The sequence below is a fragment of the Enhydra lutris genome, unplaced genomic scaffold, assembly GCF_002288905.1.
Source record: "Enhydra lutris kenyoni isolate GAN:26980312 unplaced genomic scaffold, ASM228890v2 scaffoldscaffold31, whole genome shotgun sequence".
Lineage (NCBI taxonomy): Eukaryota > Metazoa > Chordata > Mammalia > Carnivora > Mustelidae > Enhydra > Enhydra lutris.
In genome coordinates this window covers 11,898,461-11,912,897 of record NW_019154115.1, presented here as the reverse complement: position 1 = coordinate 11,912,897, position 14,437 = coordinate 11,898,461, and the positions used below count along the sequence as shown (strand labels likewise).

The 14,437-nt window shown below is 46.7% G+C and overlaps 1 protein-coding gene across 1 annotated transcript in view; it reads right to left on the bottom strand.

The window, feature by feature from the left end:
- Window positions 1-2,312: 2,312 nt before the first annotated feature.
- The window catches only part of LOC111153303 (lipase C, hepatic type), a 144,056-nt gene continuing 131,931 nt past the window's right edge, over window positions 2,313-14,437 (bottom strand). The window contains exons 8-10 of the mRNA XM_022512240.1: window positions 9,758-9,875; window positions 8,020-8,238; window positions 2,313-2,737 (exon numbers count right to left, since the gene is read on the bottom strand). Coding sequence (XP_022367948.1) covers window positions 2,626-2,737; window positions 8,020-8,238; window positions 9,758-9,875 — 449 coding nt within the window. The 3' untranslated portion in view covers window positions 2,313-2,625. The remainder of the gene's footprint in view (window positions 2,738-8,019; window positions 8,239-9,757; window positions 9,876-14,437) is intronic.

The following is a 14,437-nucleotide window of genomic DNA, read 5'->3' as shown; positions in this document are numbered from 1 at the left end:
TCCAGCATCAGCAGTTGAGGGGTGGTGAGGACATTCAGGAACCACAGACCAGGGGGTATGGAGACCCATGGGTTTGGGAAGGCAGGAGGGAGGCTCAGTGTGGAACATTCTGGGCTTATAAGATGTGGGGCAACTGCACAGTTGTATCACAGGGGAGAGCTCCACACTGAAGCTGACGTGCAGAGTCAACGAGAAAGCCAGCTGGGGTCGCCTAGGGAGAGAGAAGTGAGGGAGCAGAGGAGGCCCAGCCTCCTGCAGAGCTGACCAGAAAGAGTGGAGAAGAGGACTAGGAGACCGAGGAAGACAGAGAGGAGAGAGCGGGAATGACTGACGACCAAGGGAGCGGCAGAGGGCTGCTGATCCCTGAGGGCTGGTCTGAGCTGGAAACAACTGGTGAGAATAATGGCCTGGATAGAGAAATGAGCTGCAGTTCTGCAGGGAGGAGGGAATTGAGTGGAGAGGGGAAGAGGGAGGAGGTATAAGAAAAGGCAGAGATGGGGAAAGGCTGGGGTATCTGGGGGCCATTCCTCACATTGTGGGATTGGAGCAGAAGTCTGTAGTATCCTATAAGGTTGGAAGGTAGATGGTGACTCCTGGGATTGCCTTCTTGTTTCTCACTCTTGCCTTTCTCTGTCTCCCCTCCATCTGACTTTCCTCCAATCAGGCTCTGTGTGTGGGTGTTTGTTGGGGAGGGTGACGGGGGGGCGGGGAGTGGCATTGCCCCAGGGCAGCTTGGCTGCTTGCTTTGCCCCCCTCCCCCAACTCCCCATGCACAACTTCGGTCAAAGCTTTCAGAGTATTTGCAGCAGCGTGATCAAGGTGAACGCTGAGGTCAGTCAGCTTTGCTGTGGAGGAGAGTGCATTCATTTCGGATGAATGGAGAGATTGTTTCCTTCTCCCTGACTTCAGGCACCTCAAAGAGCCCAGCTGCAGTGTAATCGGGGCTCCTCTGTCTCTTTCCTTGTGCTCTCTTAGAAGTAAAAGCACAAACAGGCTTTTGCCTGAAAGGCAGGATGCCAGTATTATCTTTCCTGAGTGGGCTCATAAATACAGATTCTTTGGAGAGAGGTGCGTACAATCAGTGCACGAGCCAGCATTTTGCATGTGCAATGAACAGATGTGGCTGCATTATTCAGTTTCCCTATTTGACTTCCCTCCCAAGATGTACTTCAGAAAATGGGATGTCGATGAACACATCTTCCCGAGTGAAAATAACCTATGCCAAGAGGAGTTTCAAATGTTCCAGTTAACCATTTGTCATGTGGTTGCTTATTGAGTTCTCTGCCCAAAATGTTATGACGCACTGTGTCACTTCAAGCTTTCCTCCTAGAGATGAAATAATTATTTTTTAAGATTTTGTTTGTTTATTTATTTCACACACACACACACACACACACACACACACACACACACACACACAGTATGAGCAGGGGGAGCAACAGAGGGAGAGGGTGAAGCAGGGAGCCGGATGCGGGGCTTGATCCCAGGACCCTGAGGTCATGACCTGAGCTGAACCAAAGGCAGATGCTTAACCCACTGAACCACCCAGGGGACCCGAGCTGAAATAATTTCTAACTGTATTTTGTGTGAAATGACATTAATACAGAAACGCATCACACTATAGTAGAGAAATGTTGGTTTTAACTCTGCCCTTTATCTTCTTGGTGTTTTTTTTTTTTTTCTTTCCTATTGCAAAATGTGACATTCATACCCCAGCTGAATGTATAGCATTCGTATGTACAGTTTAAGAAACAGTTATAGAAATGAACACCTGTGCTTGTGCCCAACCCCCCACCCCCCATGCAGGGCTTGGGTCGTGGTCTCGGGTCATGGGATCGAGCCCCACATAGCCAAAGGCAGAGGCTTCAACCCACTGAGCCACCCAGGCACCTTTTTATTTTTTTTTTATTTGAGAGACAGCCTGAGAGGGGAGAAGGTCAGAGGGAGAAGCAGACTCCCTGCAGAGCTGGGAGCCTAATGTGGGACCTGATCCGAGGACTCTGGAATTATGACCTGAGCTGAAGGCAGTTGCTCAACCAACTGAGCCACCCAGGCGCCCGCCATTAGTAGTTTTAGGAGGATTCTACTTTTATTGGTTTGAAAATAATTGTATAATCTGTATGATGTCAGCTATTAGCTTAATTAGAATTTTTCTTCTTTTAGCGAGCTGAACTGTCTGAAGCACGTGTATGTGGGGACATACGACCAGTGTGTAATTGGAATTTCATTTTATTGAAGCATGAGTTCTGTCATAAAGAAGTACCTTTCCAGCATGGTTCAAAAAACGGCTCAGAATAAACTAGGAATTTGACTTAACAGTAAAAGACATTGTAAATTAGAACAATGGATCTAAAATGGCTCTTATTTGTACTTATATTTGCATACATTACCATTTAATCAGAGATACACTGGGGAAAATTTTAGTTACACAAATATTTGAATACAGTTACATAATATAGTTTCTAAAAGCTGAGTTTAGCATAGTGAAACACACTCCCCTTTTAAACCTAAGCTTTGTTTAAACTTTATGCAAGATTGTTTATATAACTTGGGTTTCCAAATAAAGTAACCATTCCAGATGAGAAATAAGATCATTTATTCTTCACACTGGGTCTTCGTTAAAGCTCATCTGATCTTTCTTTTCAACTTTGTAGAGTTTACGTCACATCTCACAAAGGTTTTCTCCTGGCTTGGGTGGAGCTGTAGGCCATCCGTGTTTTCTGAACAAAATGTCATTCTGAATAGAAAACAGAGCAAACACAGCATTAACTTTAAGATGGAGCTTACTGAAGTGTTTCATCCTTTGTAAATAAAAACTCAATTTATGTAATGCATGCTATTTTTAAAGAAATTGGATTCTTATGTGCACAAATATTTTCATAATTTCAGAGAAAAATAAAACCCAAGTCAGTGAAAGCAATCAGGGAAAGGCTGCTTCCCGGAGCTCTGCACTGGGGTGATTTCAGCTCTAGTAAGAACAGAAAGTCCTCGGGGCAGTTCCCCCTTTTTTTTTCTCCCCAACCACAGCTCATCAAAGATTTGAGGGGAACTATTGTTCCTTTCACAGCATTGCCCCCACTCCAGGGTAAACATTCCCAGTTCCTTCAACTGTTCCTCACAAGGCAGGCCTCTCTCCCCAGCCTTCCTTCTTTGGACACGTTCCAGTTTGTCAGTGCTGCTCTTAAAGGTCTCTGGGCACAAGGCCACTGTCACCAGCCTCTCTGCTGGACTCAGCCCGGCAAGCCCAGCCCTTTCTTCTTATTGGTGCAGGCACTGTCCAGCTAAAGGGGACCTTGCTCTGTGTTCTGGTCTCTCTTGGAGACCAAGCCTTAGACTGCTTTGATGGTTTGGTAGCTTGGCCTGAGATGTTGGTTTGTGTTGGTAACTTGCATCTTCTAGGAGAAAAATTATCAAAAGTCACGAAGAATTCTAGTTAATGGCTTCTTCTTCTTCTTTTTCCTTCTGGTATTACATCTAGGGTCACATCTTCACGAAATCAGACTTTTAAAAAAAATCAGACTTTTAAAACTAAAATAGTGTATAAGCCAGATGGAGAAAGACAAATACTGCAGGGTATCACTTACACATGGAATCTGCCCCCCCACCAAAGTAAAATTCACAGGAACAGAGTAGAAAAGTGGTTCCTAGGAGCCAGGGGAGGGGAAGATAGGGAGACATTGCTAAAAGGATATGACCTTCCAGCTATAAGATGAATAAGGTCTGAAGATCTAAGGTAAAACAGGGAGACTACAGTTGACAACACTGTGTTACATATCAGAGAGGTGATGGATGTGTTAGCTAACCGGGTGGTGGGATCCATTCACATGTATACAGATACCAAATCACAACAATCGTACACTTTAAATATCTTAATCTTATTTCTCACTTATACCTCAGTAAAGTTAAAATTTAAAAAAGTGTTAACAAATAATTTGTGAATGCAATTTTGAAAAATTCAAATGGTAAAGAAATAAATGAAGTCAAATATTAAAGATCCTCTCTGCCCTCACCCTTTACCAATATCATTCCTCTCCACTTTCCTGGTTTAGTTTATGTCTCTCCAAACCTATTTCCTTTTTCTTTTCTTTCTTTTTTCCTCCCTCCCTCTTTCCCTCCCTCCCTCCCTTCCTTCCTTCCTCTCTCTCTCCTTCCTCCCTGCCTCCCTCCCTCCTTCTCTCCATTTTTTCCTTTCCTTTTTTTTTTTTTTTAAAGATTTATTATTTATTTGAGGTAGGGAGGGGCAGAGGGAGAAAAGAGCAAGAGAATCTCAAGCAGACTCAATCTTAAGAGCTCCACACGGGGCTTGATCTCATAAACAGAGATCATGACCTGAGCTGAGATCAAGAGTCAGACACTGAACGGATTGAGCCATCCAGGCGCCCCACTCCAGACCTATTTCTGTGCATTTACACATACATCACTGTTCATATGTAAACAGAATTTTTAACAAAAGTGGGGTTATAATGTATGTCTTTTTCTGACATTTTTCATTGTCATCAAGTAATGGAATTGGAGACCTATTTGTCTCACTTCTTATGAATTTGTCTCATTCTTTTTTACCTCGTGCATCACATTCCATTGTGTGGGTGTATCTCAATGCATTAGGGCCATTTTCCTACTGATGGACATTGAGGTTTCCCCTAATGGTTTGCTATTTATAGACAGTACCGCAACAAACATTTTTGTACCTGTAGGTATATCTCTTGTGGATATTTTGAGTATTTCTCCAGGATAGACACATAAAGTTAAAATTCTGGGTATTATGTATATTTAAAATTTTGATAGTGTAAGCTCATGAGACTGACGGCTTTGCCTATTCTGTTCCCTGCTGTATACCTGGGACCTACAACAGTGCCTGGTATAAGGTAGGTGCTCACGAAATATTAGTTGTTGAATGAAATTCTCCTGCAGAAACTCCATAATTTGCACTCCCACAAATAGTGTATGAGAATGTCTGCTTCTCCACACCTTTACCAACTCTGGATCTTGTCTGTTTTTTAATTCCTGTCAAGCTAGTGGGTGACCAGCGATAATCTCATTGATTTTTTGTCTTGTATTTCTATGATTACTAGGGACATTGAACATTTTCTTATTATGTGTAGTGGATCACTTTTGATGTCCTGCTGTTGAACCAATGTTTTCTGTCCTGTCTATTCCACCACAACAGGTCCTCTCATCCCTGACTTTGTGCCCCTGGAAGAGAGTAGCACCTCTCATCGAATTCCTTTGGTGGAGGCACAGAGTGAGTTACTTATAACCACTTTTGTGCCCTGGAGTTAGCGGAGAGATTAAGACTGTGAGGTTGCATATTTGCATCCTGGCTCTGGGATTGTGGTTTGTAGTGGGACTCCAAAATTGGTAGTTCGCTATTGGTCTCATAAGATACATATTATAAATTACATTTGTCGCTACAGAACCGGGTCTCTGCGAGGTGCCGTTAGTGTCCAAGTCTTCACAGGTGGTGAGCAGAAAGTGGAATTTGAGCTTAGAGTCGGCAGAGGCAGGCCATCGGATTCTGCCTGCCATATTACTTTGCTCGCGCCTTCTCTCTGGGCATACCTCCTGGCCTCCCCCTAGCCTGTTGTGGTGCAACACCCCTGAACTGCTATCTTCCTTCTAGGCTTCCTAGACCGTGCAATGCTAGTTCTTCACTTACGCGAAGCATGGTCCATGTACCAGCAGCAGCCGCACTTGGGAGCCTGTTAGAGACGTAGGATGTCGGGCCCCACCCCACCTACGTTTTAATTGCATTTAAACACAATTCCCGGATGATTCCTGGGTACATGAAGGTTTGAGAAGCGCTGAGAGGGAGCATGTTATTAGTAAAATTAATGCATCTTATTTTCCCAATTATCAGGTCCTGGAATTTCTTTCTGCCAAGGGCCACACTCAGGTGTTTTGTTTTGTTTTGTTTTGTTTTTTTGTATCCCCCAATGGTACCTCGTGCTGTGAAGGCACACAAGAGCCACTGAGCACTTACAACTTAAAAAGCTATAGGTCAGGCGCCTGGGTGGCTCAGTGGGTTAAAGCCTCTGCCTTCAGCTCGGGTCATGATCCCAGGGTCGTGGGATCGAGCCCCACGTCGGGCTCTCTGCTTGGCAGGGAGCCTGCTTCTTCCTCTCTCTCTGCCTGCCTCTCTGCCTACTTGTAATCTCTGTCTGTCAAATAAATAAATTAATTAAAAAAAAAAAAAGCTATAGGTCCCACCACCCCTCCTCCTTTTTCAGCCTGTACCTGCTACAGCTCCGAGGAAGGGTCTGAAGCGCAGGTATGCAAATACCCAGGTCTGCAACTCTGGTGCTTTGGGCCAAGGAAAGTCAGATTCTTGGGGCCAAGATGAATGGAGGAAGGGACTGTTGGGAACAGTGCCTGGGCAGCAAAGAGGCAAGGCATCGGACAAACCCCGAGACAGATCTGGGCTCGGACAGTTACCAGCAATGCTCCCAAGCTGTGTCAGGTCCATGAGCCCCAGCTTCCTGATCTGCACCGCCAATCATACCTGTTTCCAAGCGTCACTGGGAAGGTTCCATGAGACTAACCCTCTCGACCTGCTTTGGTGGCCTCCCCGTGGTGGGAATTCTGGAAGCATCATTCTCTTCCCTCTGCTCTTTCCGTCCTCAGAACCATGTGGGTAAGCACCCGTGAGAAGGCTTTGGTGTGTTTTATATAGCCTTTCAGATCGACCCACAGAGAACTGTCACCGGGAACAGCCGCTAGGCCTGAGGAATGACCCTCGAGCTGAGGGAGTGCGGGGAAGGCTGGCTGTCAGAAGCAGAGCTCTTCGAATGGGCCAGAAAGTCATGCAAGAATAGCTAAGTGTCTAAGAGGAGAGAAGCAGTTTAATTTTCTCAAATTGATCGTGTGGAGAAATCTGTTGGCAAGCGGCAGAGTGTGCTCTTAGTAATTGCCAGGATTTTGTATCCCAGGGAGATAAAAACTCAGAGCGCTGTTGTATAAGGGAGTCGGGGGCATAAATCTGCCACGGGCCGCTCCTGGCCGTGAGGCCCGTGGGATGAGCGGGGGAGCGTAGTTCAGAGGTGAGAGACCTGCTGTTTTCCATCTCTACTGGGGGCAAGCCCCAGAGAGAAATGGGCTTCCCAACAAAGGAAGGTGGGAGAGGAGAGACGAGTTCCCTGGACACGAAGGGAGGCGGTGGGGGGGGCGGGTCTGGGGAAGGGCAGAATTCTCCTCTCATGGAGAAGTGCAGAACTCTAGAGAAGCAGAGCTGCCATAGCAAAATGTGTCAGGCATCCCTTTGCTGACAGGACTTAAGGGGCAGCTGGACCACCCTTTCTTTCTTTTGTGTCTTACTCTGTCCCCAACCCCTTATTGTCCCCGGGGACTTTGGGGCCAAGGGAGACCGTTAAATCATTAAATTGCACAGAGCAGAGCTTCTTAAGGCTACTCCCTTGGTCCACGTCACAAGTTCCTAAGGCTTTTATTTATTAGCAAATGTGTGTCCTGGGTTCCTTCACAAACCACGGTGCATCAGAAGGTCTGCAGGTGTCTTTGGGAAACCCACATATTTAATAAGCTCCCCAGGGGCTCTTTGGCACTCCAAGATTTGAAAGGTGCCCTCACAGAATGGGATTTCGAGACCGTGATCTGTTGAAAGCATTTCTCTGGGTGAGCAACAACATGGAAATGTCTGTCTTGGTCCTTGCCACTCAAAGTATAGTCCTTGGACTGCAGCACCCACAGGCAACTCCCGATGATTCAGCTGAAGTCTGAAAAAGACTGGGCCAGTGAGGCCGTTCTCCAACTCCGAGGCAGGTAGCTCTGGACCACAGGCAGTGGAAAGAGGCTAGACCGGAAGTCAGAAGACCTGGGTGCAAAACCTGATCCTTCCCCCTGTGGCTGTGTGAACTTGGAACGGCCATCTCACCTTTCTGACCATCCACGCGCCATCATGGGATGTGATCGTGGCTACTTTATGATATCAATGCAAGTGTTAACTGTGGGGGCGCTGAGATGAGGAGATGCCTGCTAGATGTCAGGGGAGGCTGCGTCAGTACTCACCGTTGCTGGGTTTCTCCCGCTTTGACTTTGATGGTCTTGACAACGAGGCCCGAGTAGAGAGGCCCTTGGCTCCATGGGATGATGGTTTGGACCGTGTTCCAGACATTGGTCCATACTGCGCCATTTTCCCACTTGAACTTGATCATGATGAGCTCACCGATATCCACATCCAACGTGATGAGAAAGGAATAGGTTTTATTACTAGTAATTTCTTTATCCCTTGAAGATACAAAGGAAATCAGACCTAGTTTATTTGGAAGAGCCAAGTCATGTTGGGCACACTCAGGCTGTGTAGGGTTTGCCCGAAAGACTTGGGAAGGTCTTTTCGGCTGCATTTTCCAAACTGGTATGGGACAGACTATCAGTAGGAACAGTAGCGGGTGAGCCAGACCATTAATACTGGGGAAACCATGTATTTTTTAGGTTAGCATAATTAAGAGGCTCTGACAGTTCTGCCATAATGAATCTGGTAACTCTCTTGAGCTCATGCTTCCGAGCTTCTGCTTTAACAAATTAGGAAAACTGCCCCTGAGAAGACAGTGGGGCTTTGGCAATGACCTCTGGGTAGTTCAGCTCCCTTGAGGTTTGATTAACACAGTAGAGCCACCCCACACTCTTATCTCCCCACTCATGCTTTTTTTCCTCCTCATAAAAATAGAAACAACGAAGTTTAACGGTAATAGAAAACCACATGGTAAAGGGAAGCACCAATTTGGAGCAAAATTTAAATGCAAATTCTTGGTTATCATTAGAAGCATTAACTAGTCTGTAGGACATTAGCATGTCCCAACACTGACTGAGCAGGAGATGCCCTTCCCACCTTGGAACTATTCCCCAGGGGAGAACTGGGACAGTGCAGAGGTAACAGTGGATTTGGGGAAAGACAGGTGGGTGGAGGGTTCCTCCACACAGCTTGTCATAGCTCTTCCTGTAAAATGTTGTAAGGAATTGCTTAGGAATCCCTCCACCCCGCTAGGCTGTGAGCATCCTAGGGCTAGGGTCCCCTCTACCTTTGGGGCCAAGCCCGGACTAATACTTGCTGAACGACGGAATCAGTGTGATGACCGGAGACCCAAGGCTGGAGGAGATCTTCTGGAAGCTGAGAACTGTCCCTGGGGCAGGTGGAAGGCTAGTGTCTCTTCCAAGGAAGAGGCCACAGTGAGGGTCGAGATGTGGAGAAAAAGCCTTATTTCTGGTCGTTGAGGCTGGGGAGTCTCTGAGGGAGGCATGAGGCCACTGTTCACATTGTGAGCAGGTGTGTAACGGGGCAGAGGACAGATGGGCAGGGCTGGCAGTGCAGGCTGACTGAGAAGGGAAATTTGTGCCAAGTTAAAACCCATTTGGTTTCTGGGTTATGGCTTTCAGAACTCACTGGAAAGGAGCTCAGGGCTGTCCTGTGGACACCTGCTCCCGCCCTCCCTGCTCCTCCTGCCTGGTTCTTCTGTCTGCACAGTAGATGATGGACCTCGCCACCTCTGGCTTCCCTCTCTGCTCAGCTCATCTCACAACGAACCCATTGTAAACACAGGTCATTTTGCCATAATGCAGTCTGCGGGACCGGTTGAGGCTGAGGAGGGATGACAAGGCGAGGGGGGGGGTGTCATCCCATCAGACAGGTGTTTGGGGCAGTCACGTGGGCTGTGTCTGGCCTGGCCCTTGAAAATTATGGGGTCCGCCTAGACCCTGTGAGAAAAAGTAGCACACCATCAGCATAGACGGCGCTGCACCTCATACTCACAGAGTGATGGTGATTTTCTGGTTTTCCTCTTTTGTTCCGAGGAGTGTCATAGTAAAAGTTGGTTCTACGGGTTTCTTAAGTTGGTTGCTGAACTGGATCTTGAACTGGTAATGATACACTAAAGAGAGAAGGTGGAGGGGGAGAGAGTGAGGGAAAGAGAATTTAAATAGGAAAAACAGGAATTTTTATAAATTAAAAATATCATATTTTAAAAATTTAAGAATGCAGGGGGAGAAGTCTGGATGGATAGACACCAACTTCCCTCCCCCCCAGGTGGAGGGATTATGAATACTTTAAAATTTTTTTCTTTTTCCTTCTCTGTATTTATTAAACATTTACAGAGGACATATGGTGTGTGTATAATATAATAATAAGTATTATCTAACAGAAGCAGGCAGAGTGGGAATATGGTATACCTAACATTCTCACCCGTTTCTGGGTGCAATCCTGTTGGACTGTTCCATGTGTTTGGCAAGAGTCCCCTTTCATAAATTGAAGGATATTATCGCTTTGAGGCACCAGACACAGGTAAGAAGACGCATTGCCATTTTCAATGTTTGCCTCTGTTTGATGGGGTCCATTTTGGGATGGACAGAGCTCTAGTTAAGAAGCATATGCTCTAGTGACCACATCTCTATATTCTGGAGCAGTTGCTGGGCACTAGCTCCATGGGGTTCCACAAGGACATTTTCTGATGGAAATAAGACAACTCTAGTTCTAGCACTTGGATCTAAAATGTTTCTGTCTTATCATATGTTCAGAATGTCCTTTCACTGGGTTGCATAGGAGACGGTAATGTATTTTACTCTTCTTTACCTAAATACAGTCTATATTTAATTAATAAAAGCAAATCGCTTACTATCACACGGGTATGGTTAAACACTTCGTACTATCTCATCTCATTCACTCATCAGAAGAACCCTCGGAGGTGGGTATTGTTGTCATCATCTCCATTTTATGAATAAGAAAATCGGGGCCCGAGAACAGAAGGGACTCGTTCAAGGTCACATAGCAGAGTCTGTCTCTTAGCCTGGGCCTATTGCTAAGCTTCCTAAGATGGCCTTGACTAACCTTGTGTTGTTACACCAACTGCCTATGGGGCTGTTGTTGGCAGTTACCCCACTTCATTCCAAAATGAACGGACTGCTTGCACTTCTGTCTCTTGCTGTCTCCATATTCTCTACACGCTTGTACTGTTTTAGCTCCAAGATGGCCAAGAGGCTTCATATGGCATGCCAGTTCCACGCAATTGACCGGACTGCCCAGAGCCCTATGTGTAGATGGGTACTGAGGCTACACCCAGGCTCTTGGGGAGATTGGTGTCTTGGGCAGAGGGATTTTTGGGCTGCTTGCTGTGGATTTGCCTTTCCTATTCTAGGTAATGATTCATCCACTAATTCTGATACAGTGACTTCCACCATGTAGGTGTCTAACCAGCTTGGTGGGATGAACAAACCGACAGTTGGCTTGGGAGTAACATGATGTGTATTACTATGTAGCAAGATGGAAGCCACCTCTGAGTCCCCAAGACCTGAGTTTCAAGCTGTGTTGCAGGAGAATTCTCACCAGAAAGCACAGATCATGACACTAGCCACTTGTTCATCTATCCCATACCCCCGGCACGTGGAAATTCATCATCTTCGTGAGTCAGTCTCCTACCTACCAAATGCCGCACGGCCCTGGGAGGTTGGGAGCCTCACACGGACCCGGCAATAGCTGTTGTGGTGGCGTGTTGCCAGCACCCCAGCTGCAGTGTCCCAGGCTGCCTGGTTCTCTGGGATTCTAGGTTGTTTGCACTACCCTCCCCTTTGGCATAAACTGACCTTCTCATCTGGGTTTTGTGGTGGCCTTGCTTATGAGCCTAGGGTTATCTCTTGGGTTGACTCTGAAGCACCAGAGTTTCTTTTTGTATATTTATGTTCATGGCAAGAGCCAAACATGAACTGAGGACTTTTATAGGCCAGGAGGTTTCTGCTTTAGGTGGAAGCTAGCTTGGGCCTCACCTGGCCCTGAGCACAGCGCCCTGTGCCCAACAGGTGCTCAGATCCTTATAAATGGAATAAAGCAATTTGAGATGCTCAGGACTGTGAGGCTGAGGGTGAGAAACAAGAGAAGTGTAGTGGGCCCAGGTTCCAGAAAGGGTCCCTCCACCCTGGCTGGCAGTGATGGAGACAGGGACTCTGGCCTAACATCCCAGAAGCCTCTGAGAGGCTGTATACGCTTTGGGGGTGTAACAAGTGAACCCTGTCGCAGGCAGACAGTGTTGTAAGTTGAACAGAGGCAAAAGGAAAGATCCTTCTGAAGACAAGGCTATAGGTGTGTGGGGTGGGGGTCAGATGTGGACAGGAGGGGGCGGGAGGACTGGCCTCGGGTAACCTCCTAACAAGGACACAGGCATCTTGCAGAGCACTCAGGGATCCCCCATAGCAACCAATTTTAATCCAATTTCATATGTATGAAGTGGAAGTCTACTGTGCTCAGGCCAGTGCTAAGAGCTGTTGGGGATAGAGGAGTTAAAGAGGATTATTAGCAGTACGCATGATACCAACACTGGCTAATACTTATTTTGTTTACCTGTGCCAGGCACTTTGCACCTATTACCTCATTTAATCCTCACAACAGGTGATATAATCATCATCTCCTTTTAGAGAGGAGGAAACTGAAGCACAGAGAAGTTAGGTGACTTTCCCAGTATCACACAGCTTGGAAGTAGTGTAGCTGGGATATAAGTCCAGGCCACCAGGCCTAGAACTTGAACTTTTAAGTGTTTGTACCTGGGACCATAGCTTTATATACCCTAAGGAAAAGGTTGAAATATGGACAGAGATTTAAGTCCAAGAGTGTCATAACAGAACTGTTTAACTGTATAACTAAAAATAAATCAGCAACACCTGAGATACTCACCTGTTGAAGAATGACTATGGACTGACTAATCAGGACAATCATGAGAACTACCACTTAGCTTTTTATCGTGTCCCCAACACTGAGCGAGTCACGTCACATAATTACCTCTTTTCTCTTTACAACAACTGCATAAGATGCCCGCTTTATCTTCCCTTTGCATCATTTTACAAATGCAGAAGCTGATGCTTGGGGAAAGTTAAGTAACTTGTCCATTGTTGTGCAGCTCAGAACGGGGGAAGTTGCAATTAGACTTGAGACTGCTGATTCCGAGTTCATATTCCCAACCATGTGATTTACTCTTATGAAGTCATTAAAAGATATTTTTGGAGCAATTTCAATCCTTCTGAAAGAAGTGCGGGGAAAAAAAAGCCCCAAACAACAACCAGGATACAAAATTGCATTGCTAACATGAGACCAACTTTATAAAACAGAATACACAGGAAGGGATTCATAAAATGTAACAGTGCTTATCTCTGGAGAGGAGAGAGGGGTCATTTTTATCTTTCTTCACGCTTTCCTGCAAGTTCTGGGTTTTCTACAATATGCTTGTATTCTAATTGACTCTTGCTGGAAAAAGAAAAAGCTTTCAAAAGTATTAGAATAGAGAACAAGAGGGCCAAAAGCCACGGTGCTCCACTTAGAGGAGCTTGTAGCTGGGAAGCTAAGTCACTTCTGTGACTCTTGTCCCCTCTGTCTTCTTGTCTCGTGGGCTGGGCATCCGTGTCCATGTCTTCTCTCCCCAGGGCAGTCTTGGTGTCATGCGAATGCTCCTGTCAGCACAAGTCCCAGCATGCAGCGGGCACCTAAGGGGTCTTTAGCGGTTCTTTTGTGTGAAGATAAGGCAGGACATGTGCTGCATTAAAGAACCTAACTGTGAATGGGGGTCGGCACTTGTGGAGATCCTAGGAGACACCAGCCTATACACGAAGTGTTCTGCCTCCATCATTTTTCGTCCTGGTAAGGAGACTAGATAAGGTGCAGGCCCTGTCGGTTTCCTTAGTTTCCTTAGTACCGCCCACCCACTGGAAGGAGTCCCACCCACGCTCTTGAGCTGGCCCTGGCCAGCAGAGCCCTGTTTTCTCCAGAGACCAAAGATGTCAGTTACTCTGCTGGACGTCAGACAAGGAAGCAGAGATTTGGACACAGATCCAAGGTCACCCAGAGTGTTACAGGCAGAGCCAAATTTGAACCCAGGTGTCTGTCTGATTCTAAAATCCCCTTTCCACTGTCTCCTGAGGTCCTGGTTCTGCAAGCCGCATCTGCTCTTTGAAAGCAAATGGCAAAACCCCAGTCCCTGAGGAAAGGCAGCCGTCAAAACCTTCCTGGAAGGAAGCCACTGAGACAAAGTGCCTCGAGGGTCTCATCCACTGACATCCATCCTGGGCTATGGCTGCTGCAGATTCTTCCTGCCTGTCCCCTGAAGGCCTAGCCCCCGGGTGGGGATAAATGGCTCAGGTCCCTGCTCCAGAGATGGGTTTTTGTCTTCCTTTGTTCTCCACTCATGAGTAGGAGATGGATTCCCACGTCCGAGATGCCACAGTTGCACAATTCTTGGGGAGGGTGTAAAATCCAAGGGTCGGCTTGCCAGGACCCCTTTAGCTTCCATCCTTTGAGTGAGAATTACCTGACCTCCTGCAGTATCTTCCCAGGGTGGAGTCTGTGCAGGAATTTGGAACCCCAAAGGTGAAGGAATGGCCAGGAGTCCGAGTCCACTGGCCTCCCAAGCACTCCTGAAGGATATGTGGGCTGTGGAGGGGCACAGGGGTGAGGGGATGA